Here is a 27,220-nt window from a genome sequence, read left to right as displayed (position 1 = left end):
CCTGTTTTGTTAATTTGGCCATTCTAACTGGTGTAAGGTGATATCTCAATGTGGTTTTAATTTGAATCTCCCTGAGGGCTAGTGATGAACATTTTTTCATGTGTCTGATAGCCATTTGTTTGTCTTCATTGGAGAAGTCTCTGTTCATATCTTCTGCCCATTTTTTTATATGACTGCCTGTTCTGTGTGTGTTGAGTTTGAGGAGTTCATTATAGATCCTGGATATCAACCTTTTGTCTGTACTGTCATTTGAAAATATCTTCTCCCATTCCATGGGTTGTCTCTTTGTTTTGTTGACCGTTTCCTTTGCTGTGCAGAAGCTTTTGATTTTGATGAAGTCCCAGAAGTTTATTTTTGCTTTTGTTTCCTTTGCCTTTGGAGACATATCTTGAAAGAAGTTGCTGTGGCTGATATCGAAGAGATTACTGCCTATGTTCTCCTCTAGGATTCTGACGGATTCCTGTCTCATGTTGAGGTCTTTTATCCATTTTGAGTTTATCTTTGCAGAAAAAGCATTTGACAAAATCCAGCATCCGTTCCTGATTAAAACGCTTCAAAGTATAGGGATAGAGGGAACATTCCTGAACTTCATCAAATCTATCTATGAAAGACCCACAGCAAATATCATCCTCAATGGGAAAAAGCTTGCAGCTTTCCCGTTGAGATCAGGAACAAGACAAGGATGCCCACTCTCACCACTCTTGTTCAACATAGTAATAGAAGTCCTAGCAACAGCAATCAGACAACAAAGAGAAATAAAAGGTATCCAAATTGGCAATGAAGAAGTCAAACTCTCTCTCTTCACAGATGACATGATTCTTTATATGGAAAACCCAAAAGACTCCACCCCCAAACTACTAGAACTCATACAGCAATTCAGCAATGTGGCAGGATACAAAGTCAATGTGCAGAAATCAGTGGCTTTCTTATACACTAACAATGAAAATACAGAAAGGGAAATTAGAGAATCAATTCCATTTACTATAGCACCAAGAACCATAAGATACCTGGGAATAAACCTAACCAAAGAGGTAAAGGATCTGTACTTGAGGAACTACAGAACACTCATGAAGGAAACTGAGGAAGACACAAAAAGATGGAAGACCGTTCCATGCTCTTGGATCAGAAGAATAAAAATTGTTAAAATGTCTATTCTATACTGCCTAGAGCAATCTATACTTTTAATGCCATTCCGATCAAAATTCCACCAGTATTCTTCAATGAGCTGGAGCAAATAATCCAGAAATTTGTATGGAATCAGAAGAGACCCCGAATCGCTAAGGAAATGTTGAAAAACAAAAATAAAACTGGGGGCATCACGTTACCTGATTTCAAGCTTTACTACAAAGCTCTGGTCACCAAGACAGCATGGTACTGGCATAAAAACAGACACATAGACCAGTGGAACAGAGTAGAGAGCCCAGATATGGACCCTCAACTCTATGGTCAATTAATCTTCGACAAAACAGGAAAAAATATACAGTGGAAAAAAAGACAGTCTCTTCAATAAATGGTGCTTGGAAAACTGGGCAGCTATATGTAGAAGAATGAAATTCGACCATTCTCTTACACCGTACACAAAGATAAACTCAAAATGGTTATTACCTTTTTTTTAATGTTTGGTAGAGTTTGCCTGTGAAGTCACCTGGTCCTTGACTTTTGTTTATTGGGAGTTTTTTGATTATTCATTTGATTTATTTGCTGGTCATCAGTCTGTTCAAATTCTATTTCTTCCTGTTTCAATTTTGGTAGGTTAGAGATTTCTAGGAATTTATTCATTTCTTCTAGGTCCCCAATTTGTTGGCCAATAGTTTTTCATAATATTCTCTTATAAATGTTTGTATTTCTGTGGCGTTGGTTGTTATCATTCCTTTCTCATTTGTGATTTTGAGTCCTCTTCTTTTTTTTTCTTCTCAGTAAGTCTGGCTTGAGGTTAATAAATTTTATTGGTTTTCTGGTTTTTTTTCCAAAGAACTGGCTCCTGGTTTCATTGATCTGTTCTTTTTTTTTTATTTTTCCAGTTTCTATAGCATTTATTTCTGCTCTAATCTTTGTGATTTCCTTCCTTCTGCTGGTTTTAGGTTTTACTTGTAGTGCTTTTTCTAGCCCTTTCAGGTGTAAGTTTAGATTGTTTGAGATTTTTTTTAAATTTTTGATTATTTTGAGATATTTTTGCTTCTTGAGGTAGGGCTATAATGCTATAAACTTCCCTCCTAGAACTGCTTTTGCTGCGTCTCAGAGGTTTTAGAATTATTGTGATTTCATTTTCATGTGTTTCCATGTACTTTTTAACCTCTTCTCTGAGTCAGTTGGCCCATTCGTCATTTAGTAGCGTGTTATTTAACCTCCATGTGTTTGTGGTCTTTCCGGATTTCTTCTTGTGGTTGACTTCTATATGAATAGTGTTGTGGTCAGAAAAGATACCATAGTATGGCTTCAATCTTCCTGAATTTGTTGAGGCTGGTTTTGTGGGCTAATATGTGATCTATTCTGGAGAATGTTCCATGTGCACTTGAAAAGAATATGTATTCTGATGTTTTAGTATGGAATGTTCTAAAAATAACATGAAATCCATCTGTTCCGGTATATCATTCAAAGCCATTGCTCCTTGTTGATGTTCCGTTTAGATGATCTGTCCATCGATACAAGTATGGTGTTAATGTTCCCAACATTATTGTATTATTACTGATTAACTCCTTCATGTTTGTTAACCACTTTATGTATCTGGGTACTCCCAGGTTGGGTGCAAAAATATTTACAATTGTTAGGTCTTCTTGTCGGATTATCCCCTTTATTATGACACAGTGCCTCTCTCTGTCTCTTGTTACAGTCTTTGTCTTAAAGTCTATTTTGCCCAATATAAGTATTGCCACCCCAGCTTTCTTTTGATATCCATTTACATGATTGATAGATGTTTCTCCATCTCCTCAGTTTCAATCTGCAGGTGTCTTTAGGTCTAAAATGAGTCTCTTGTGGACAGCATATAGATGGGTCTTTTTTTTTTTATCTGTTCTGTCACCGTAGGACTTTTGAATGGAACATTTAGTACATTTATATTCAAAATAACTATAGATAAATATGTATTTATTACCATTAGATAAATTTTCAAACAGATTCAGCTTCTTAGTCTTTTATAACAGAGGCTGATCAATGAAGTCATTTGTTTGGAATTACCATCACAATTCAGGATCATTGATTTGTCTTATTTTCTAAAACTACAGTGCTTCTTAAACATTTGGTCTTGGAAAGTTCCACACTTGACTAATACGGTGCCATCTGTAGTGCCGTCTACTCTGTTATCTTGTTATTTTCAGCATGAATCACTCAGATTGAACAATTTCACATCCCATTAATATGTCAGTTATAGCCACATCACCATATGTCAGCTAAACTGTATTATGAGTGACAGAATTTTATTCTTTTAGCTCAAATACTGGTGAAACATTTTGTTGGGGCTAGGATGGGATAGAGTTTACTTAAATGAGTCCCCAAAGTAAAGAACTGAATTGGCTAAAAAAAAAATACATGTTTCAATTTTCAGTCTTCAACTTATTGTAGACAGAATTTTATATCAAAATTTATTTTGTATCTCCATGTAGTTTTATATGTCAAGTAAAATTACCTATGGAGGTATGCAGAAAGGAAAGTAAACTGAAAGTATGTCTATACACCAAGTTTAAATTTGTTCTAATGTATAGAAGGCGGGTGATATTTAAATGAAGTGCCGTTCAGTGAACACATCTCTGTGCCCAGCATCACAGTAAGCAGTGGCCAGCCAGCACGAGCAAACAGGCATGTTGCTTACACTCACTTGAGATATTATGATGGAAAGGGAGGTTTAGGGTTGCAGCTGGGAAGTGAGTCTGACCCAAGTGGTCAAGGAAGGACTTTTAGAGGGACTGATTTTTAAACAGAGACCTGAAGGCTGAATCATCTGACCTGAGTCAAGTCTGTTTCAACCCAGGATTAAAGCTTTGTACATCTGGCCTGGGACGACGGCACGTTGGACTCTTTGGAGCTTACGGCAGTGATGAAGCCCTTCTGGGTAACAATGACGGCGGCACCATGCTGTCCAAGAGCCGCATACAAGCTACACGCAATCAGCGCGCTACACCGAGAGCCGAGCTGGTAACAGAGAGAGCACTGGACTGGAGGAAGATGGCCTGGGTGCTGGTCACTCACTGGCCACAGACTTGCTGGGACCGAAGTTATGTGCCTTGACTTCTGCAGGCTCCCAGCGTGGGATGGCATTCCATGAACTCTAAGATGGGACAGCACATGTGCCTCACCTTGCATGCCAATTCAATGCCTGCCCCCGGCCCGGTTTTTGGATTGTTCTCAGTTAGCGATGTCTGCCAGGGGACTAGGGGATTCTGTGGCTTTACCACAGATCCGCTCACCCTGCTCTGCTCTCTCTTCTTTCCCAGTTATAATAATCTGTGATCCGATGAAGAGAGAAGATTTGAGCACAGTTTTCACGTTAAAAGGTATACCGTTGGTCTGAATTTCCTGTGCATGTTTTCTTAGGAGTAGAAATAAAGAGTGAACTATCTAGAAGGCAGAAGGCCAGGGGCAGAGGAGGAAGGAAACTCAGGACTCGGATGATATGAAAATGAGTAATGGCTTTTCAATGAGTTCATACCAACATATTTTAAATATTTGGATTTTCCGTCTATGCACACAATTTTGAAATGCAATCTGTTCTCCATTACATGCCTAATTTGTCAAATCTATTACTTTTGGCTAGAATTCAGGTGGCTTATGAACAGCTAATGCAGGCAAGGGAGAAACATCCACAGAGCCCGTGTTCACAGGCATGAGCTCCCAGCCCAGCGTATGGGACGGAGACCCAGCACCACCCGGCTACTCGCCCTCAAAGAGGAGCTGATACATGCAAACACGCTTACGTTACTTGGACTGGAATCCGGTACTGAAAAGGCCACACAGGTTTAAAACGTCTAAATGATTCTGTTTTAAACTGGGCTCTTTTAGATTCCGGAAAGAAAACCACCACACGAACAAAATAAGCAAACTAAAAACCAAAACCAAAGCAAACCAGACAAACTGGTTTTGAACTAAACTCCTTACTGCTGAATTCCATATCCCTGTGAACTCCACACTCTGAACAACCACGGAAAGCTGAGCCTGAGCCCCATCTGTCTTGCTGTTCTCTCTCTCAATTGGACAAGTTCTCTGTGCTCATCCCAGGGCATCCAAAGAGCTAAGCAGAGGGAGGGGTAGTTGATATGGATACAGATAGGCATGCAGCCTCTCGAGGCAAAGCCTCATACTTCAAATCTCCACCCAAGATCAATGATGCCAAAATAACAACACCTCCCCCAAATTCCACAAATTTCACCCCAAAACTTAGTCTTCCTAAAGATTCGGAAGATGAGAGGGGGATGTGATCTTAATACTTTCAGAAGCTCTGTAGAAATCAGTTTCCTCTGGTTGCTCTACGTGGCCACCAGCAGGCACCTGTCTGGGACGTGCCTCTCTCCACAGCGAGCTGTAACATGAACTAGCTGTACACACTTCCCTGCTCTGAGCCCATCTTCCTTCAGGTTTCATAATACTGACAATCATTTATATTAAAGTAGCACCTGACATCGAACAGAACATTAAAAAAATGTATATTATATGTAGTAATTTAATTAAAATATACACATATGTATACATGAATATATATAAATATTAAGCACGAATATATTAAGTTTCACCCTTAAGGGAGCTGCTGGTGTTGCAGGTGGGAAGGGGGAGTCTCTGAGGGCAGGACATTTGGGGTGATGACCCTTCTCCACCTTCCGAACCCTATCTGGGCGGCAAACCCATGAGGCCATGTCTCTCTACCAAATGATCTACACTTTTCCCGAGTCGGCTGTTTTAGATCAAGACAGCTCCTCATACCCACCCCGAGATGCTCCTTGACGAAATGCTCTTAACACCATTTTAAGTGATTCTTCTGCGTCTTCATTCTTAGATTATTTTGCCCCCTTTTCCCTTTGTCACACTAGTTCACCAAAGTTGCTGCTGACCAGCCTTTTGAGTCCAGTCCACTCACAGCTCAGCAGTCCTGGCCCCACTCACATACCCATGTGCTTGGACGGGATGACAACTGACTGTGTCCCTCTACAACAGAGGGGGTACAGAGGGCTATAAAGTTATACCCAGTGCTAGCTCATTATAAACTATAGCTATAAACTCTGGCCAATGCCTTCAGTGTGTCTGAAAATGGGGATAAATCAATCCTTCTGCCATCCATTGATCACAGAGCAAGGGAAGAGCTACCAGAGAAATTCCCGAGATTCCTTACCTAGAAGCTCTGACACTGTCTAGATTATGACTAGAAATAGCCCCGAGAACTCCTAAAGCAATCAAGTATGGGTCTAGGTCTAAGTAACCAGAGCCAGTGAAGCGAAGTTCAAGGGTTCAGAGGTCCGAAAGGTTCAGCAGTTTCTGCTACGTCCCCCCCAGCCGCACCGCCCCCCCCCCCAAAAAAAAGCTTTGTAGAGGATGGGAGGGCAGCGAGGTGTTCTTCCCGGTCCCCAGCCAACTTAAGCTTGAGCAGCATAATCTTGAGGTCGGAATGATATAAATTAATCTTCCCCAATACTAAATAACCAAGTACTGTTTTTATACAACAGAGTTCACATTCACTCCATTTTAGCTTTCTTTTCTGAAACAATACTGTATACTCCAAGGTACACAGTCTCCTTTTTTAAAATGATGGTAAGATAGATATAATGTAACATCTAACAATATAACGTAACATGTAATCATTCTTAAATACATAGTTCCAAGGCATTCAGACATTCACATAAATTGTGCACACTGTGGTATAAAGGATGCCTACCGCTGCACCACTGGTGTTGAACGAGGGATATATTACTGACCTCTCACTTCCCGTTGCTGATACTCTCTGTTTTTAAGAATGGGGTGTGCAATCCACATCCACGGATGGTGCTTGCGGAGCTGAGGGAGCATATAATGGGTCACAAATCCCACCGAGCCAGCCAGGGCAAACAGCACAACACTGAGAAATGGCTGTGGTACAAGAGGGCAAATCTCATTGTTTAGCCTCGCAGGAGAGGGGAGGGACGTCCGTGAATAATCCATAACGCTACTGCCCTTACCCTCTTCCCTCTAGCAGAACAGAGAGGCAACCCCAGTTCTCGTTACAGGCTTCCAAAAATTTCTTCCACGCAAAACCCACCTGTGTTGCGAGTCACTAAGTTGGGGACTGGGCGGGGGGTGGGGGGGGCGTTGAGAGCTGTCCCCAGGAAGTTCAAAGACCAAGGGAAATCTGCTCTTGGTTTTGTTGCTGTTGTTTTTAAAAGAAGAGGTCGGAGAAGAATCAATGAAACAAGATGGGATTGGGAGGTAGACAAACCATAAGTGACTCTTAATCTCACAAAACAAACTGAGGGTTGCTGGGGGGAGGGGGGTTGGGAGAAGGGGGATGGGGTTATGGACATTGGGGAGGGTATGTGCTATGGTGAGTGCTGTGAAGTGTGTAAACCTGGTGATTCACATACCTGTACTCCGGGGGATAAAAATATATGTTTATAAAAAATAAAAAATTTAATTTAAAAAAAAAAAAGAAGAAGAAGAAGAGGTTGAGAATAACCAATGCAACTAACAGACTTTCCTTGTTGGAAGGAGCGCCTGAGCATGTAATACTTCCACTCGGAGAGAGTAACTGTTGGAATGTCAAGCCAGAAACCCCATCAAGAGCTCGTCACTTGTTTTTCTAACTGAAAATTATATTTCAAAGCTCCTTTTGGCTCCAGGACCTCTGTCTGACTCCTGATGTGTTAATGCCTCCAGTCTCTGCTCCCCGCAGGGTGCCGTCAGCCTGTCTCACTACCACTGGGTCCCAGGACGTGGGCTGATGCTCTAACAAACAGCACAGCTCCCCGGGTGTGGGAGGACAAAGGATAAAGCACTTGAACCCAATCTGCCATGTGAACCAATTCTCATCTTGGGTGTAACTCCTCGCAGCACACAGGGATGTTCCTTAAACCTCTTAGCTGGTGTCCTCTTTTTCTCCTCCGGCTCCACTATCCTGCCAATGCCCCGGAGCTCCACAGCGGGCTCTGTGGTTAAGGAAGCTAAGAAGGTGGGGAGAGGAGAGCATAAAGTCGAATGGATACGTACGCGCAAGGACAGGAACACGGTGCTGGCACTGATGGCAAATGACAGAACAGCAGCCACTGAGCAGATAACGAGATCCGATTTTAAGATGTCCTTCTGCAAAGAGAGAACCAGCTGTAAAGTCTGCCTTTCTTTGTTCTCTCAGCAACTCTGTAGTCACCGGTCAAGTCGGGGAACAGGATACTGACTCTGGACACCCTACTCTCCCGGCGTATCACTTACCTGATGTGCTCCCAGGGGCACATACGGGATGGGCCATCCGTGAGAACAAGGCAAAGGGTGGGGAAAGGGGAAAGCACAGGGCGAGGTCAGCCTGCACCTGCTAACCACAGCAGGAAACAAGCTTTCTATGCGTATAAAAGGCATAAGGTTCTTCTCTACGAACCACCAAGATCAAATACAAGAGCCCATGGTCTGGTAAAAGAGGGTAAAGTGTTCATCTTGGCTTCAGTGGAGCTTACATGCAGGCTGTTTGCCAAACAGAAGCCTCTTACACATTCACTTATTTCTTTGGACCAGAAGATTTCACGGTTTAATTCCCCAGTCAGATTGAATAAAGGCCACTTCCAAATCATTTAAATCATGTATCACGGACATGTATGCAGAAAATGAAAATGTCAGTAAGTTGCTAATAATTTTCCATCACATAAAATTGCGGTGTAAGCAGGGGCTAGGGGAAAACAAAACAATGTTAGACCAAAGGATGTTATTAATACTGCATGAATATCATAGGGAGGATGGCCTGTTAGTGCAAATCCAGCACAAAAGTCCTGGCTGAGAAATCTTAAAGAGACACAAGGGACCATCACATTTTTTCTTTTGACAGAGGCTAACTTGCAGTACACAATTATTGAACATTTTAAGGTACCATGCACTGGAAAACTCTGAAGCTATCGCTATAAATATATCAATATCTCATACTGAAAGGGAATAATGCCTTTTAAATCATTGTATTGAATGTTATGTGCCAGAAAATTATATCTGTGTACATCTGTTTCCCTACACTTTTTTTCTTGTTTTTAAAATTAAAATGCGGCATTCTTGCAAGTCGTACTGCTGGCTTTCTGAGTGAATTAGCACCCAAAGTGATGGGAAGAAATCAGAAAGACAGCTTAAATGGAGTAATAATGAACCTGGAGCCATATGATGAAAAAATCAACACTCCTGGTAAAAGTAATTAATAATACAGTGAAGAAGGGCACCTGGGTGGCTCAGTTGGTTAAGCGTCTGACAGCTGATTTCAGCTCAGGTCATGATCTCAGGGTTGGGATCAAGCCCACATCAGGCTCCACACTCAGCAGGGACTCTGCTTAAGATCGTCTCTCTCCCTCTCCCTCTGTCTTCTCTCCCCTCTGCCCCTCCCCACCTCATGTGTGTGTGTGCACATACATACACTCTCACTCTCAAATAAATAAAATCTTTTAAAAATAATAATACAATGAAGAGATATATTCTCAATGTCCATTTATCTGCTAAAGTTGTTCTATAATTCACATATAGGTATTGAATATGAGAAGAATCATACAGTGATAAACTAACTTCTAGATTTATTCTTAGTAATGGTATAAATAATATGGCTAAAAAGTGGTTAAGAATTTCCCTGATTTTTAAGCAGGGCAAATTATTTTTTGTTTTGTTTTGTTTTTTTTCATTCTGAATCTATAAAATTTTTGTGATCACAAGGTTTTCACCAGAAATTTACTATTAATGAACGGCCAAAATTCAGGTATACTTTTATTGCAAAGATTTACAAAAGGCCAGATTTTCCCGAAGGAAAGATCTGTATAACTCATTGAATCTTTAGGCTATGAAGAGAAGTTAACTTTTCCTTCCTATTTCTTACTGACATGGTTTTATGTCACTTAAAAACTACTGACTGCTAACCCAGAAGGAAGATAAACATTTTCTCAAATATTCTAATTTGAATCCTGCCTAAGGCAAAGTGGGCCATCGGGGCAACTTCTGGGAAGAGGAGGGTTACATTTCTGGGTTCCTGAAAGCAAGAGGGAGAATGAGCTCTGGTGATGGTTATTTTTTTCACAGTTGGATGACATATGGGAATTCCACTGATTTTTGTCAGAGTCATGAGTATCCGTTGTAAATACAAATGACTGCAGGGCCTTTTTTTATTCAAATGTTCCTCCTGCCCATTTCTTTTCTGTATTGTATTTTTTAAGCAGGGCTAGGGAGATATGCCTGACATACAAAACCCTGCATGTGTATAAAGAATACCACTTGGTGAGTTTTGACATATGAACGTCCCCATGAAATCCATAATCATAATTAGGGTAGGTAGCACAGCCATCATGCCCCCAAGTTTCCTCCCCTAACCTTTCCTAACCTATGCCCCCTTGTCTCCTCTGTCCACAGGAAACCACTGATCGGCACCATCACGATGGTTTATCTCATCCCTAGAATGGGATATAAGTGGAATTGTAGAAAATGTATCCTTCTCTGATCTGGCTTCAATCACTCAGTGTCATTATTCTGAGAGTAATCCACGTTGTTGTCTGTATGAATAGGCCACCGCTGTTTACAGCTGAGTAATATTCCTTTGTGTGCACACAGCTGTGGGTAGACATTTGAGATATTTCCAGTTTTTGGTGATTACAAATAAAGCTATGAATATTCATGGCCATGTCTCTGGACACGTGCTCTTATTTCTCTTTGTAAATGCTTTCAGTAGAATGGTTGGAACACATAGTGGGTTTATACTTAACTTCTTAAGAAACTGCCACACAGGGGTGCCTGGGTGGCTCAGTCAGTTAAGCAGCTGCCTTTGGTCTCCGGCTGTGATCCCAGGGTCCTGGGATTGAATCCCATGTCTGGCTCTCTGCTCAACAGGCAGTCTTCTTCTCCCTCTCAGTCTGCCTGTCTCTCTGCTTCCTTATGCTCTCTCTCCCTACCCATCCCCCCATAGATAAGTAAATAAAATCTTTTTAAAAAAGAAAGGAAAATAAACTGCCACACGGTTTCCCAAAGTCATTGTAACCTTTTTGCATTCTCACTGGCAGTGTGTGAGAGTTCCAATTACTCCATATCCTTGCCTACCCTTCGTATGGTCAGTAATCTTGATTTTAGCCATTCCAGGGTTGTGTAGTGCGGTAACAGTTCCCAGAAAAGGACAGTTTTATCCCCTCAGGAACATCTGGCAATGTCCTGAGACATTTCTGACCACTATATTTCAGGAAGAGGGAGAGTGACCTTGGCATCTGGTGCATAGAGGCCAGGGATGTAGCTAAATGCCCTACAATGCACAGGACAGTCCCTGACCACAGAATTATGAGGCTCAGGATGTCAACAGTGAGGCTGAGAAACCTTGATGTAGTGCTAATTATAGCTTTAATTTGCATTCTTCCAATGACTAATGATGTGGACCATAATTTCACACACTTAGTTTTTAAAATACCACTTATAATAGCATAAAAAATATAAAATACTTAGGGATAAATTTGACAAAAATGTACAAAACCTGTACATTCAAAACTACAAAAACCTGCTGAAAGAAACTCAAGAAATAAATGGAGAGATATACCATGTTCATGGATTGGAAGATTCAGTCAGTATTACTAAGAAGTCAATTCTTACCAAACTGATATACAGATCCAGTGGAATCCTAATCAAATCCTAATAGGACTTTTTTGTACAAATTGCTAAGCTGGTTCAAAAATTACTTGGAAATGCAACAGTCTGAGAAAAGGTAGAAACAACTTTGAAAAGGAAGAACTAAATTGGAAGATATATAATATCTGATTTCAAGGCTTATGACAAAGCCGTAGGAATTATGAAGAGATGGTATTGGAGCAAAAATATATCTAGATCAGGAGGACAGAAAAAAGAGCCCAGACCGAAATATATACAGTCAAGGGATTTTAAACAAAAGTGTCAAGGTGAAATGACAGCTTTCCCCTAAATGAGGGAAAGGTAATTTTTCAGCAAATGGAATTGAGCAACTAACTGGACAGCTATCTACAAAAAAACAAAACAGCAACAAAAAAACCTTGACATTTCCTTCATGTCAGATATGAAACTTACTTAACTCAATGTACATTATAAACCGAATTTAAACTATTGATTTATCAAAGAAAGCATAAGGGGAAATCTTAGTAACCTTGGGTTTGGCAAAACTTTCTTAAATAGAACATTAAAATGTGGAATTTTAAAAGAAAAGAAGTCATTAAATTGGAGTTCATGAAAATTTTAAACATTTTTCTCTTCAAAAATACATTGTTACAAAATGAAAAGGCAAGCCAGGGACTGAGAAAAATAATTGCAAAATATATGCCCAACAAGGAACTTCTATCTATATTAATATATAAAGAACATTAAAATAAGAAAATAAATTTAAAATTAAAAAATAAATTTAAAATAAGTTTAAATTTTTTTTAAATTTAAAAATAAGAAAAAGGAACTTCAGAAATCAATGATAAGAAGTCAAACAATTTCTTTCCATCTCCATTCTCAGCTGCAAATAGACAAAGTTTTGAAAAGACTCGTCACCAAATATGATGGCAAAAGGTAATTATTGAGATTTTTCAAGTTAGTGTTAATTTTTTTAAAGATTTATTTATTTATTTGAGGAAGGAAGAGAGAGAACAAACAGGGGAGAGGAACAAAGGGAGAGGGAGAAGCAGACTTCCTGCCAAGCAGGGAGCCCAATGTGGGGCTCGATGCCAGGACCCCTGGGATCATGACCTGAGCCAAAGGCAGACACTTAACCACTGAGCCACCCAGGTGCCCCAAAACTACTTATTCTTACAAACCTTTCTTTTTCTTGTGTATTGAATTGAGTGTCTTAAATGCAGTACCATATAACAAACATGATAATATTATCTTTTTAAAAGCAATCTTGAAAACCCCCGGACCTCAGAGACTGTTCTTGTGTCCTGCAAAAACAGCCTTTAATACTGTAAAGATTTATAATTTTGGTTCTCTAATGACTTTGATGATTTTAATATATATTACACATCTCTGTTACTGAAAGATGTAAGAATGTCTGAGGTTTTACTTTAGTTTTGTTATATGAAAGGAGAATTGCTGGTGTTGCCTTTCTTCTCCACATGCTTGAAGGCTAATAACTCCAAGTCTCTTGAATTACTTATTTAAACAACAGGTTTAGAATCTTCGCTTCATTTTGATAAATATCCTAAGTCTTAAAAGTGAACCACAGGATGTCAGGTATTGCAAAAATCATTGTACAAAGTATTTGAACAAAATGCAAATTTAGGTCTCTGCAATTTTTTAGTATGAATAAATGTTTTCATTATAGGATAACATAATATTGCAGCCCTCTACAACACAGAGAAGAAAGGAAATAGATCATTTGTGATCATTATATCCTGACACTAACAGCATTAGCATTTTTATGCTTTCTGGGCCAGTATTCTTGCCTGAGAATGCTGAGGCATGGATCTAGCTGCCATCATGATGTGTGTGGGATTATCTGTGGATATTTTATAAAGGTCTGATCATAGTTTACATGCAATTTTATACATTTTTCAACTGTACTTTCTTTTGTAAGCACTATCTGTATGTATATTATTATAAAACTTACTAATAGTCACTTAATGACGAATTTTTTATCTTGTGATGCAATAAACATACACACACATACACATACAAACAGGGCCGTAGTGGAAAGGCAAAACATTAATTTCACAAATGAAACTGAATGTGCCATGTTTAGGCAAGCATTTCCTGACCGCTAGGTTATTAGATTGTTTTCCACATTTTACCATGATGAATTATGCTGCAATCATGATCATTATGCACCTAAATCTTTTTTTCCTATTTTAAGTTCGTTCTCTAGAAAAACTCTGACAAATCAATTTACTATATTATAGGTTATGAATTTGAAAATTCTTGACAAATTATGCTTTCTCAGATGATTCTAATAATTTACACAAATATAAACAATATAGAAATCTCATCTTGTCCCAGTTGGCAATATCATTATTTTATTCTGTGCTGACTGAGTGGACAAAAAGAATGCTATCCGGGGCACCTGGGTGGCTTAGTTGGTTAAACTTCTGACTCTTGATTTCAGCTCAGATCAGGATATCAAGGTTGTGAGGTGGAGCCCTGGGTTGAGCTCCATGCTGGGTGTGAGGCCTGCTTGAGATTTTCTCCCTCTGCCCCTCACCCCCAATCATGCACATAAACATTTTCTCTCCCCACCCCCAAAAAATCTAAATTTATTTTACATTTCTTTCTGTAAAAGTAGGGTTAAATATAATTTCCACAATTACTTGTGAATATTTTATCTCTATATGAAATATATACACGTATATATATATGATTAGAGTTTGAAAATTAAACTGTGAGTTGTTAGTATAAGAAATATATTTAACTTTGTCAAATTTGCAACGAATATTTTAACAAATTATTTAATTTTATTGCCTTTAAACCTATAGACATTTAAAAGTTTTATGTACTCACATCTAACTGTGTGTGTATGTGTGAGTGTTTTATTTATTTTCATTTTATAGATTCCAAGCCTGGAAAATTATCCCCTTTCTAGTATGTGAATAAATGTTTGATTTTATTTCATCCTTTTTTGAAAATTTCTTTTAAATTGTTAAAATTGTGGGCCAGGCATATAAGAAAGTGGTTAAAATATGTATGTACAATTTAAAAAATAATTATAACGTGAACATCTCAGTAACTATCAACTGATTCAAGAAATCTAGCTTTCTAGTACCTAAGAAATTCCTTATCTGGCTCCCTGATCACAAACTCTTCTTTCCCCTCTTGGGGGCTCCATATCAACTTCCTGGACTGTGGTGAAAGTAAGTTTCTTACTCTTTGAACAAGAATGATTTGCTCCTTGTGTACACAAGGTAAGCAGTTTGGCTCGCCTATTTTCACCCAACAGATGGCACCAGATGTGTCCTGCTTCCTTTGTTCAACATTACGTCGTGGCTAAGACTCACCCCTGCCATTGCGTGCATGTCAAGTAAGCAACACTGTTGCCTTCCACTGTTGGTGCCATTTCCAACGGCTCCAGCTTAGGGCCCTTATGAATAAACGAGATGAGGAACAATCTCGTATGTGTATTCTGGTACAAAAGTGCAAGATTCACTCCAGGGTAAGTATCCAGAAACAGAACTGCTGGGTGTGCTGTGTGTCTTCAACTTTATGATAGCTAATTGTTTCCCAAACAGAAACACTAACTGTACTACCATCAACAGTACATAAGAATTCCCTTGCTCTACAGTATTGTGGGAACTTTTCATTTTCCGTTAGTCTAGGAAGTATGAAATGGTAACTCGGTGTGGTTTCAGTGTAGAGTTTCCTGATTATTAATTAGTTCACACGTGTATTCATGGTTTGGGGTGTTTTTATTTCCTACCTTGTGAAGTGTATTTTGACCATTTTTAATTGAGATATCTGGCTTTCTTATCGATTAATAGCAATTTTCATCTCAACACTAGTGCTTTCTCTACTACATATATTTAAAAAATCATTTCCCATTCTGTGTATTATTTTTTAATACTCTTTTTGGTTATTATTTGATAAATCAAAGGCCATAACTGTAATGAACTTCCTTTTTTTTTTCTTGTTTGAAAAAGTCTTTCCTACCTTGGAATTATCCAAAAGATAACTTAGGATTTTATTTATTAGGATTATAAGCACTTTCAGGTTTTCTCATCTCAGTTGGTTGTATAACCCATCTGGAAGTGCCACACAGGAGTCCTATTATGTTTTGTTACTGATGAACTCTTTTTTATCATCCCATTTTTCCCTCTGTACAGAGTAGGAAGTTACGTGCTGCGTTTCTACTCCTTGAGCAGTTACACTAAACATTCCAACATACATCCTTCACGTACCACAGTTTTGAGCTAATCCATAACTTTGTCTCCTAGACATTACTATGAATTTTTAAGACTTGTGTCCACTTCTCCTTCCAGCCAAAGTTGTAGGTTATCCTCTTCTTATGGTTTTATATAAACTGAACGTTTGCTTAAATTTCTCTTTGCGCTTTCATGCAAAAATTAGACTTTCCATCTGAGACCATCTGTAGAATGGTCTCAGCATTACGTTTAGTGAGAGTCTCTCAGCTTCCTTTTGCCTAAAATATTTTCATTTTGCCCTCCTTCAAAAGAGATTTTCACTGGGCCTAGAATTCTATCTTGGCAGTTACTTTTTTTTTTTCTGATTTAAATTTTTATTTTTTATAAACATATAATATATTTTTACCCCCAGGGGTACAGGTCTATGAATCGCCAGGTTTACACACTTCACAGCACTCACCATAGCACATAACCTCCCCAATGTCCATAACCCCACCCCCCTTCTCCCAACCCCCTCCCGGCAGTTACGTTTTTTTTTTTTTTTTTTTTTTTTTTTTAAGATTTTATTTATTTATTTGACAGAGAGAGACCACAAGTAGGCAGAGAGGCAGACAGAGAGAGAGAGGAGGGAGCAGGCTCCCTGCAGAGCAGAGAGCCCGATGCGGGACTCGATCCCAGGACCCTGAGATCATGACCTGAGCCGAAGGCAGCGGCTTAACCCACTGAGCCACCCAGGTGCCCCGCAGTTACGTTTTTTTAACAGAACATTAAATACATCAGACTTCTGCCTTCTGTAATTGATTCTGATAAGGGAGATTTTGTTTGTCATGCATTTGAATGTAATCTGTTCGGTTTGACTGCTTTAGGACAGTCTCAGTCCTTGGTATCTGTGGTCTCACTATGGCTTGTCCCCTGTGGATTCTTACATTTCCCTCTGCTTGTCTTTCACTGGGATGCTTGAATCTGCAGATCGGTGCCTTTCATTACTTCTGGAAAATTCTCAGATAGGATCTCATAAGACATTGATGATGTGCTGGTCTCTCTCGCCCACTGCTTCTCTGAAATTCTGATTAGTTTTATGCTAGGTCTTCTTTCTTTCACATGTCTTCATCTTTATTTTGTATTTCTTAGTTGTTTGTCAGTGTTACATCCCTGGATACTTTCTTCTTTTAGTTCACTAATTCTCTCATCAGGGGTGTCTAATCTTCCATACATGTGTCCGTGTGTGTGTGTGTGTGTGTGTGTGTGTGTGTGTGTCTGTTGTTTTGTTCAGCTGCTTCATTTTCTGTTTTTTTAGTTAGGAAGGTCTGTTTGGTTCTCTTTCAAACATACTATATCATTTTATTATTTTCTATTGTCTATAAGTTTTACCTTTCATTCCGTTAAACAAAGTAGGTATAGTTCTTTTAAAATACGTGTCTAGGGGCACCTGGGTGGCTCAGTCAGCTAAGTGGCTGCCTTTGGCTGGGGTCATGATCCCAGGGTCCTGGGATCGAGCTCCTTGCTCATCAGGGAGACTGCTTCTCCCTCTGAACTCTGCCCCCCCACCCCCAACACTCATGCTCTCTCTCTCATGCTCTCTCAAATAAATAAAATCTTTAAAAATAAATAAGTAAAATAAAATCTGTGTCTGATAGTTCCAGTATGTGAAGTACTTAAAGACCTATTTCTGCTGGTTCCTTGTTTCCTTGTGTAATTAATTTTTTTTTTCTTTCTTATTGAGAGCTGCTCATTTTCCTTAGAAAACTGGTTTGGGAAACGCTGGAGACCTAGGAGGAGCAAATATTTGGTTTTGCCCTGAGGTGCCTTTTCCAGTTCACGGCCAGTTCAATCTCTAGTCCTAAATTTAGGGGTTTTGTGCCATGCAGGTGTTAGAACTGGGACTGAAAACCCGAGGCAGATCACAGCGCCTCCAAGGTTCCATTGTTCTGCTCCACGCCGAGGCCCATCTGCTTGCATTCCCCTGGCACTGGGAACCGGAGGGATTTCTTCTGGTTCATCGTACCTCCGAGGGTGGGCGCTTCGAGGATCCAGCCCCATGAGCACACAGTCTCCCATCGTGCACCCGCCTGGGCAGCCTTGGGCTTTGGTTTCTTACTTCCCTTGCCCCCGCAGCTTGAGGGTTGACAACTGAGGCTCAGGGACACCCCCCCCCAACCCCACGCTGGGCAGACGTCCTTGAGGCAAAAGAAGCTTCCTGCTCTGCTTCCTCCTGGTTCCCCTGTTCACTCAAACTTTGACTTAATAATTCCTTATCCTTTTGTCAGTTTTTTCTCACACCTAAGGACTTTTTTTTTTTTTTTTTGTATTTTATTCAGAATTTTCAGTTTTAATCAGGAGAGAGTTTGGTTATAATAATTCAGTTTGCCATAGACTCAGAGATGGAAAAGTCTCATTTGATCTTTGTCTTTCTAACTTACATTGGTGTCCGGTGACGGATCGGCACATAGAATTTGTTTCTCCCTCCCACTGTTAACAATGACCTCGACACCATACATTGATTAATCCATTCTTGATTGTGACATTTAATTTTCACATAATACATTTGTATTAATAATTGGCCTCCTTTCTGTGTTTTACTGGTTCACTGATCTCATTCTGTGGTCTTGGATGTGTCTCTTTTTTTTTTTCTGATTTACTCAATCTTTATAATATACTCTTAAATCCCCAAGTGTTAAGTTCCTCTTTCTTATTCTTCTTTTTCAGATTTTTTTTTAAAAAAAACTATTATTAATGACTATTCTTCTAAATGAACCTTAGAATAATTTCCCCAAATTGTGAATATAATTCCTCTGGAACTGTTTTGAATGATATTAAACCTGTAAGTTTATTAGAAAGAATTGTAATTTAATAAATCTCAACCTTCCTACCCCAAATCGGGTTATGTATATATATCACCGCTTATTGGGAACTTCATTTACATTTTAATAAGCTGCGGTGGTTTTCTTCATTTCTGACACTACTTGTTAAAATCACTCTTATTATCAATTCATATATTTTGTTGCCATTGTCAGTAGGATCATGTTTTCATTATATTTCCTAAGGTTATTTCTAATGTGTTAGAATGTTCTTGCTTTTCTAAATTTCCTTGTCTCTGAGGGTATTAGTGAATTCTCATATTGATCATAATTAATTTTAATAAACTTTTCTGTGCATTCCACATGTATACAATAACGTAATCTACATTTTTTTTTCTTTTAGGACTTAACACGAGCCAGAACTTCCAAAATAATATTCAATAACGTTAATGTTTTGGTTCCCTATTTTATTGGTAATTCTAGACACGTTTAACTAATCAACTGGCACTTGGCACACTGAACATTTTAAATCCATTGTGACATCTTATGTAGTACTTCATGTTCTCACCCTAAAAAAAAGCTTTAGAAGCCTTGGCCCCACACTGCACAACATAGCAGATCTAGACAGCACGGCCCCCGAAAAAACCAGATGATTCAACCAATGGTTAACAAGAAGCTGGTTGAATTGTACAGATAAAAATGAGGCTGTTTGTTTTGTTGTTCTATTTTTTGTTTCTAGGAACTGAGAAAAAGATCCAATGGAAGTAACATAGACGAATGGGTGAAGAGGGTAGAGACTGGTGAGGATGGGTGAGGATAGAAACAGGAAGACCAGGCTCCTAAGGCCAGGGGATAAGGGGACACTGAGCCAGGAGCAGAAAGCTGACATTGCTGTTAACTACAGCATGTTGGTAATGAACTGAGCGCGTAGCTGGCATTGTACATATGGGCATGTATAGGACCATGGATGGAGTGCTGGGCACCTCTATTTCTAGATCGAGGTTCCTCAAAGCTCAGTCTCTGGGGACAGTCTTGTAAACATGCAGGTTCCCAGGCCCCACTGCAGGCCGAATGCATTGGAACAGGAGGAAGGGCTGGAAACCTGACTTAAGGAGGCTCGTTAGGGGCCACACATGCGCAATATGAGTCCTTTAAGATCTTTCAGAAAAAAGAGAGAGAGAAAGAAAATCAGAGACAAGAAGGGAAAGCTTGTAACTGCACTGAGCACAAAAGGTTTTATGCACCAAACTGTAAAAGCTGAATCTGGCAGTTCTGTTAAAATATTTTTATTAGACCAGAAGACTTTCCAGCGCAAAGAATATACACATCACATTAGATCACCTACAAGGTGTGTGCTCTGCATTACACAAAGCGTGTCCAAGTGATGAAAACTCACTAAAGCAACGCCTCGCTCAACACATCTACTCATCCTAATGAAACACCAGCAGCATCTGCCAAGCAAATTGCTTGTCGATTTCATCGCTATTCGTACATCATTTTTCAATGGAATAAATCAGAAAGCATCGTCATCATTCATGAAATCAAGGAACATCTGGGGAGAACAGTTTTTCTCAGACTTCCACGGGAGAACTTTCGTGTTGACATCAGGCCATTCCCTGGCTTTTAGAGAAACTGACCCAGCAGTGACAGTTTGACCTTGCCAAATTTCCTGGTGTCAGCTTTAGAGATCAGGTTGCTGATGCTATCTATGCTTCAATCTCAAATGTTTTCCACCCTTTTTAGCTGCCATCCCATCAGCCCCATAGGTTCACCTACCACCCTGCTTTGCAAACATACTGCTGCTTTTAAAATTCATGATCCACGCCCTTATTCATAGTGACATCCCTTTGGTTCCTTGGTGATGGCAAAAAAGGCCCTTCAACCTCCAGCTTCCCCTCCAGCCGCATTCAAAGGCACCTGGCAGCTGAGTCTGAATTTTTTACCCTATTATCATGTTGACTGAGTCCTGAACATTGTCTTAAAATTGTGGACTGCAGTTTAACTTGTCTAAATTCAATGCGATGTAGTACGCGTTGGGTGCTGGCACCGTGGATACCAAGCCGGACAGACAGGCCGTTCCTGGCTGGAGGAGCATGGGATCCTTGGGTCATTAACTTCTGTTCTGTTGGTCTGCTCTTCCTAATAAAAACACAGGACAAGCATGCCTGCGAGACAGCAGTCCGTTCTCTGCAAGCTCAACACGCACATGCCTAGGAGAGTACATCATCAAGGAGCACTTACTTTTCAAAGGAATAATGTTTGGGAGTTCATACCAAAGAGCTATCCCTGCTCCAAGGCTTTCTGAAACAGCCCTCAAGCCATTGTCCTGGTAGACAAAGAGCAGTCTTTGTGTTCTGTTCCTACTTCCTTCTTTCATTCTTTCCTTTCACTTCGTGGGCTTCAATCACTGTCAAGGCTCTCATCTCCCACATCCCAGAAGTTAAGTCTTAAAACCCAAGGGCTCCTAATGAAGGCTGTGCAAAGTTCAGCCTTGAACATGGGCAGAGTATGGGATCTCAGCTTCAGGCTGAGGCAAGAAAGGGTGGAGGGGCTGCCCAGAGCACATCAGGAACAAGCATGGCAGAAGGTTTCTTTGAGCGACTCAGACTGGTCCACACTGGCCTGCCGCTTGCTGCCAGCAGGGGGCGGAGTGGAGTAACCTTGTTTCCCTGGAGGAGCCCAGCACCCGCCATCCACTGAGGACCCAGAGAGCCCAGGGCAGGCACAGCCATCGGCCTCCCAGAGGCTTAAGAAGCGGCCACACACTCCAGGCAGCTCCACCGTCCCTGTGTCATGTGGGCTGCAGACCAAAACAAGGCCCCTCTTCCCACACTGGTGACTCCTTCCTGACTGGGGGAGCCCCACTGAGGACCTGAGCTTTGCCCACAAGTTTCCACGCCAGGTTGAGCAAAACCCTTACATGCATCATACAACACAAGTATCTCACCACGGACTCCTGCATCTTCTTGGGGAGAGGGTCTGCGGCCAGCTCTTCCAGGCTTGGGTGTAAAAATTTAGGAAGCAATCTACAGGGAATAAAGGACCTGAAAAGGAGCAAACGCACAGCTGTTACTATTCAAAGTATGCGCGTACTACAATGTTTGAGTAAACCGCCTCTCCTGACAGCTTCCACTCCCAACTTCCTGGAAGTTCCCCAACTTCCTTCCACTTCCACTCCCTGCTGACAGCAGCAGGGGCTCTCTCCTTTAACCAATTCATAATAAAGGAAAAGAGGTACAGGTCAAGTCATCACAAATATCCCGTTTGGATTTTCAGATTCCCTCCTCGTGAGAGTCAAGTCCAGGGTATGGGTACCCTGACTGCCAGCAGCTTAAGCTCACAGAGACTCTGTTTCATCAGCCCACCAGCCTTCAGCCTCACAAAAAAAAAAAAAAAAAATGGCAGCAAAATGCAACACTTCAGCAAAAATATTTGAGAGGAAAAACTGTGCAAACCATATTTAACTTTTGTCCATTTTCTGTGCCTTTCATTTTGCTACACATGGGCAGTGTAAAATGCTGGTTTTCTCTGGCCTACAAAGAGCTAGGGCCACCCAAATATTCCCTAAGTTGGGAAAAATTACACAAGATGACTGATTATCTGATTACGATTGATAAGTTGATATCGGAAACTCTCACATCCCATGAAGCATTTCCACTTCCAAAGGGCGTATTTCTCAAAGATTCAAAAGACGAGATTAAAGGAGAGATGGGAAAGTATATCTGAAGTGACTGAAGATGGTTATTAAATACCTTTGAAATGTAGGCACGAACTTCACTTTGAACCCAGAGAGCCCCACCATGTTAGGAACCCAAAGCAACAGAACGAGACACAAACCTTTCAGAGATACCAGGGTCAGGTCCTCAAAAAAATCACCTGGTGATGCTGCTTAAGGGACCCCGAAAGGACCCTTGTTGAGGTGGGAGCAGCCCACACAGTTCACCCAAGGGGAAGTCTAGCAGCCTCTGCTCCCGGTCCTGTGCATTTTACTCCAAAAGCAGCAGAGCAAAGGGGACATGTGTGCTGAAAGTTGACCCCTGATTTTCCTCAGTGTTGGGTCCGGCCTGCCTTTCTCCTACCCTCCTCGGTGGCTGGCTAGGTGAGCGGCCAGAGTCCAACTCCCCACTCCGTGACAAGGCGGGGTGGTGGGACCCAGGCCTGGCGGTGTGCATGTTACTCACAGGAGCACAGAGGGGTCACTGCTCTGCCTGCTCAGATGGTAGGAAAGCGCAACCAAGAGGCCACAGAAGGCTGAGAACAGCGCCGGGATGTGCTGTGTGCTCCACGGCTCCTGGGGAAAAGACATCAGATACCAGGTCATCACAAACGGCGGTGCAAAACGTCAGGGTCACCACCTATGAAACATTGAGTGTGCAGCCCCGGGTTCCAGCCAGACGCACGTGGTGTGCTGTGGTCACTCCTGCCAATGGACATGCCAGCACCTCATGGTTGCACGAAAGCCTTGCCTAGGCATGCACAAACATTGCTTTTTTTACATTTTAAATGCTATTTTATTTAAGTTCAATTAATTAACATGGAGTGTGTTATTAGTTTCAGATGCAGAGGTCGGTGATTCGTAGCAGCATGTAACACCCGGTGCTCAGGGCATCTGTGCCGTTACCCCGGCCCCCTCCCCCACCCCTCCAGCAACCCTGTTTGTTTCTTAAAAAGAAGTTAAAAGTCTCTTATGGTTTGTCTCCCTCTTTGATTTCATCTTCTTTTATTTTTCCCTTCTTCCCCCTACAACCCTCTGTTTTGTTTCTTAAATTCCACATATGAGTGAAATCGTACAGCATTTGTCACTCTCTAACTTATTGCACTTAGCGTCTACCCAGCAGTGCCACCCACATTGTCGCAAACGTAAGATTTCATCCTTTTTGCTGGTTCAGTGATATTCCACTGTGTATACACACCACATCTTCCTTATCTATGGACCAGTCGGTGGACCTCAGGGCTCCTTCCACTGTTTGGCGATTGTGGACATTGCTGCTATAAACACTGGGGTAAGGGTGCCCCTTCGGATCACTACATTTGTACCTTTGGAGTGAATACCCAGTAGTGCAATTGCTGGGTCATAGGGCAGTTCTATTTTCAACTTTCTGAGGAACCTCCATACTGTTTTCTGGAGTGGCTGCACCAGCTTGCATTCCCACCAACAGTGTGGGAGGGTTCCCCTTTCTCCACATCCTTGCCAACATCTGTCGTTTCTTGAGTTGTTAATTTTACCCCTTCTGCCAGGTGTGAGGTGGTATCTCATTTCGGTTGTGATTTGCATTTCCCTCATGCTGAGTAATGTTGAGCACTTTTTCATGGGTCTGTTGGCCATTTATAGGTCTTTGGAGAAATCTCTGTTCATGTCTTCTGCCCATTTCTTCACTGGGTTCTTTGTTTCCTGGGTGTTGATAAGTTCTTTATAGATTTTGGATACTAGACCTTTTTCTGATAAGACATTTGCAAATATCTTCTTCCATTCTGTGGATTGTCTTTTGATTTTGTTGACTGTCTCCTCTGCTATGCAAAGAGATTTTTTTATCTTGATGAGGTCCCAACAGTTCATTTTTGCTCTTGTCTCATCTTACAAACACTGACTTTGACACAGGATAGGACAGGCGTAGGGGCATCACAAACTAATTGTACGTACTTACGAGTCTATTTAATTAATCTTTCTGGAGAATATTTTTACTTACTCTTTTCTGAAATCAAGTTTAGGATTTGTAAGATGTAACATTAAACATGTGTTGCCTCCCCTGAATTCATTATAATGATAACGATAAGAATTGTGTTTCCTAGTGTTTATTGAATCAATGGTTTAAAAGGTATAAGACACATAAACATGGCATTAGAGATCAAATAGGGGACTGAAGAAACTTGGTCCAAATTAGACAGTCCCTAAAGAAAGAGAAAAACTGTTCGAAATGAAAAGAGCTTAACGTGATAGCAGCACAGACGCCAGAGATCAACACACTGTGCTCGGAGTGGAAGGGAGAAAAGGGCCGACAATACGTGTCCGCACTGTGAGCAGTCCGGGGGGAGCCCAGGACCCCACAATCGTCCACCCGTGCTTGGCACCCCTCCAACACCAACATGGTTTCCTACACACAGAAACCTGCGATATGTGCAGCCCTTCCGTGACCATCAACAGAATCTACTGGTGCCTTCTAAGAGCTGAATCTCGTACAGGGCTGCGAGGTTTTTCTCTGAAGGTTTTGATCCTTTAACTCACCAGGTGTTTCATCAGAGACGCAGGGAATGTTCACGAGGCTTAAAATGAAATATGCGAATGGATGAGCCACCCAAGCGGGTTTACTATTTGTGACTGCTAACATATGCTAGAAAAGCAAGTGTCACCTTGGCAGAGGGAGCAGGTTTTGTTTTCAAGGGCCTCACATCTGCAGAAATCAAAATGCATTTCTTTTTCTCCCCCAGGGAGAAGGTCTAGCAGCCTGGGAGGGCAGCATCTGGAAGGAAAATGAGATCAACTACGGAGCATGCTGCAGGGCCGGGGAAAGGCCACACTAACCGGCTCCATACACGCCCCTGGAGCAAGGGGCCTCTGCCTGGCACCCCAAGCCTAGCGCGCTGCTCTAACTTTCCCAGCGTCCTGAAGGTGCCACGTCACGGCAGCTTTTGCGACTGCAGATGCGTTCCCCACACTGTGCTGGGAAATCCCACCCTGCCACCCTCTCTGCTCCCATTGGAGTTTCCCTCCACAAAGTGCTGGCTTCCTGTGTCCAAGGAGAGGGGCCCTGCCTCGGTCCTCAAGCTGGCCCTACACTCATGCCCACAAAGTCCTCTTACTCCCTGACCTCTCCTCATCGGAGGAAGTAGAATCCTCTCTTTGCACTGGTTCCTTCTGTCCTGCCTATAAAAATGCTTTTGCTGACGTCTTCATTTTTTTTTTTTTTTAAGATTTTATTTATTTACTTGACAGAGAGATCACAAGTAGGCAGAGCAGCAGGTAGAGAGAGAGAGGAGGAAGCAGGCTGCCTGCTGAGCAGAGAACCCGATGTGGGGCTCGATCCCAGGACCCTGAGACCATGACCCAAGCAGAAGGCAGAGGCTTAACCCACTGAGCCACCAGGCAGCCCCCCTGCTGATGTCTTTAAAAAGTAAAAAAGGCCCACTTCCCCCATTTAACCCGGCAAGCACCCGACTATCTGTATCCCTCTGTCAGTGGCAGCCCGGCCTTGCAAGAGACCCCATGGCTTCCTTCATGTGGGGCACCTCCCTGTGGGGGCAGCACCTCTTCGCAGGGTGGGCTTTGAGCTGGGCTGACCTGGATTCGAACCCGAGTCCCGCCACAGATGGGCTGTGTGACCTTGGCTAAGTTACTCACCATCGCTGAGCACCGGGTTACTTTCCTTTTCTTTCGAAAGGGACACAATACAACTCAAGAGTGGCTGCAAGGGGACTCTTCTGTACCCCAGGCTATTTCTTAAGGTTTTTGATGCCAGAGAGTCCAATGCAGCCCCTACTTGGTGACTGACACCCCATGCTCTGAGCTGGAAAGCCGGCTCTCCCGAGATGTTTCCTCCCCATGGCCACCATCAGCTGGTCCCCATGTGTCACCACTGCATCCTTTCGCCCTGGTCCGGCCCTCTCTTCGTTCACTGCATCCCACTGGGTCGGGCCTCCACAGCCTCTCTCTTCCCAGTTCTACTGCTAACAGCTTCTTAGCAGAAGGACTGACTACATCTCCACGTTACTCCCCAACTCCACAGCCCCCCACAACGTGTCCTCCACATGGCAAAGGAACAGTCCTCCTCACCTAAAAACGTTATGAATAACATTATTGAATAACGTTACTGCCTTTCACGCAGTATCTTTTCAAGGATTCCTCATTGCCTACTAAAATACATCTGCTCCACAGGAAGCTACCTAAGCCAGTCAGGGCCTGATCCTTGCCTGATGTCCCAGCCTCATCCCTCGGGTTTACAACCTGCACAGCAGCAAATCCATAAAGATACGCTGCTGCCTTCACACACGGCTCCATCTGCACAAAGGGCTCTTGTGCTCTGGCCCTGCTCCACTCCCCTCTCCCTGGTGAGCTCCTACCCATGCTTCAGTACCCCGGCTAAGAGTCTCTTCCCAGACTGGAGCCCTCCTCCGTGCATCAAAAATATACCTTTAACTCTTCAACACTTAAGATATTTCACTTCTGCTAGCTGTGGGCATAGGTAGGACTTCTTCCCTCATCTGACAGCCACTGGCCACAGTCATGCTTAGAACAGCCTCTTGAGGGGCCAGCTTGCATCTGTCTTTCCCCTGTACTTGGTGCAAATGTCAGGACGTCCATGTGTCCGTGAGTGAGTGATTGCAAGGGGTCAGTTTTCATGATTACATCAGTCCCTTCTCTGTGACCTGTGTGGAAAAAAATTTCCAGCAAGAAAAAAGGGTGAAGAAATTAAGTAGCTTAGATCAAATGTGGACCAGGCAGTGAAGTGCCACTGACATAATTAGACTCGGAGGAAAGGT

The 27,220-nt window shown here is 41.8% G+C and overlaps 1 protein-coding gene and 1 long non-coding RNA gene across 3 annotated transcripts in view; one reads left to right on the top strand and one right to left on the bottom strand.

The window, feature by feature from the left end:
* The window catches only part of PCNX2 (pecanex 2), a 289,378-nt gene that overhangs the window by 139,970 nt on the left and 122,188 nt on the right, over positions 1-27,220 (bottom strand). The window contains exons 16-19 of one of the 2 annotated variants that reach the window (XM_059170439.1): positions 22,927-23,036; positions 21,693-21,789; positions 8,158-8,250; positions 6,894-6,972 (exon numbers count right to left, since the gene is read on the bottom strand). In XM_059170439.1, coding sequence (XP_059026422.1) covers positions 6,894-6,972; positions 8,158-8,250; positions 21,693-21,789; positions 22,927-23,036 — 379 coding nt within the window. Of the gene's footprint in view, positions 1-6,893; positions 7,045-8,157; positions 8,251-21,692; positions 21,790-22,926; positions 23,037-27,220 lie in introns of both variants that reach the window. The other variant, XM_059170438.1, reaches the window with a different exon arrangement.
* Positions 10,522-25,603, top strand: LOC131829077 (uncharacterized). The gene is made up of 3 exons (XR_009352713.1): positions 10,522-10,598; positions 23,684-23,748; positions 25,172-25,603. It is a non-coding gene; the product is annotated as an uncharacterized LOC131829077 (long non-coding RNA).

The sequence above is a fragment of the Mustela lutreola genome, chromosome 4 (assembly GCF_030435805.1).
Source record: "Mustela lutreola isolate mMusLut2 chromosome 4, mMusLut2.pri, whole genome shotgun sequence".
NCBI classification, from domain to species: domain Eukaryota; kingdom Metazoa; phylum Chordata; class Mammalia; order Carnivora; family Mustelidae; genus Mustela; species Mustela lutreola.
The sequence above is the reverse complement of the archived record's forward strand: the minus strand, read 5'-3'. Positions and strand labels throughout refer to the sequence as shown.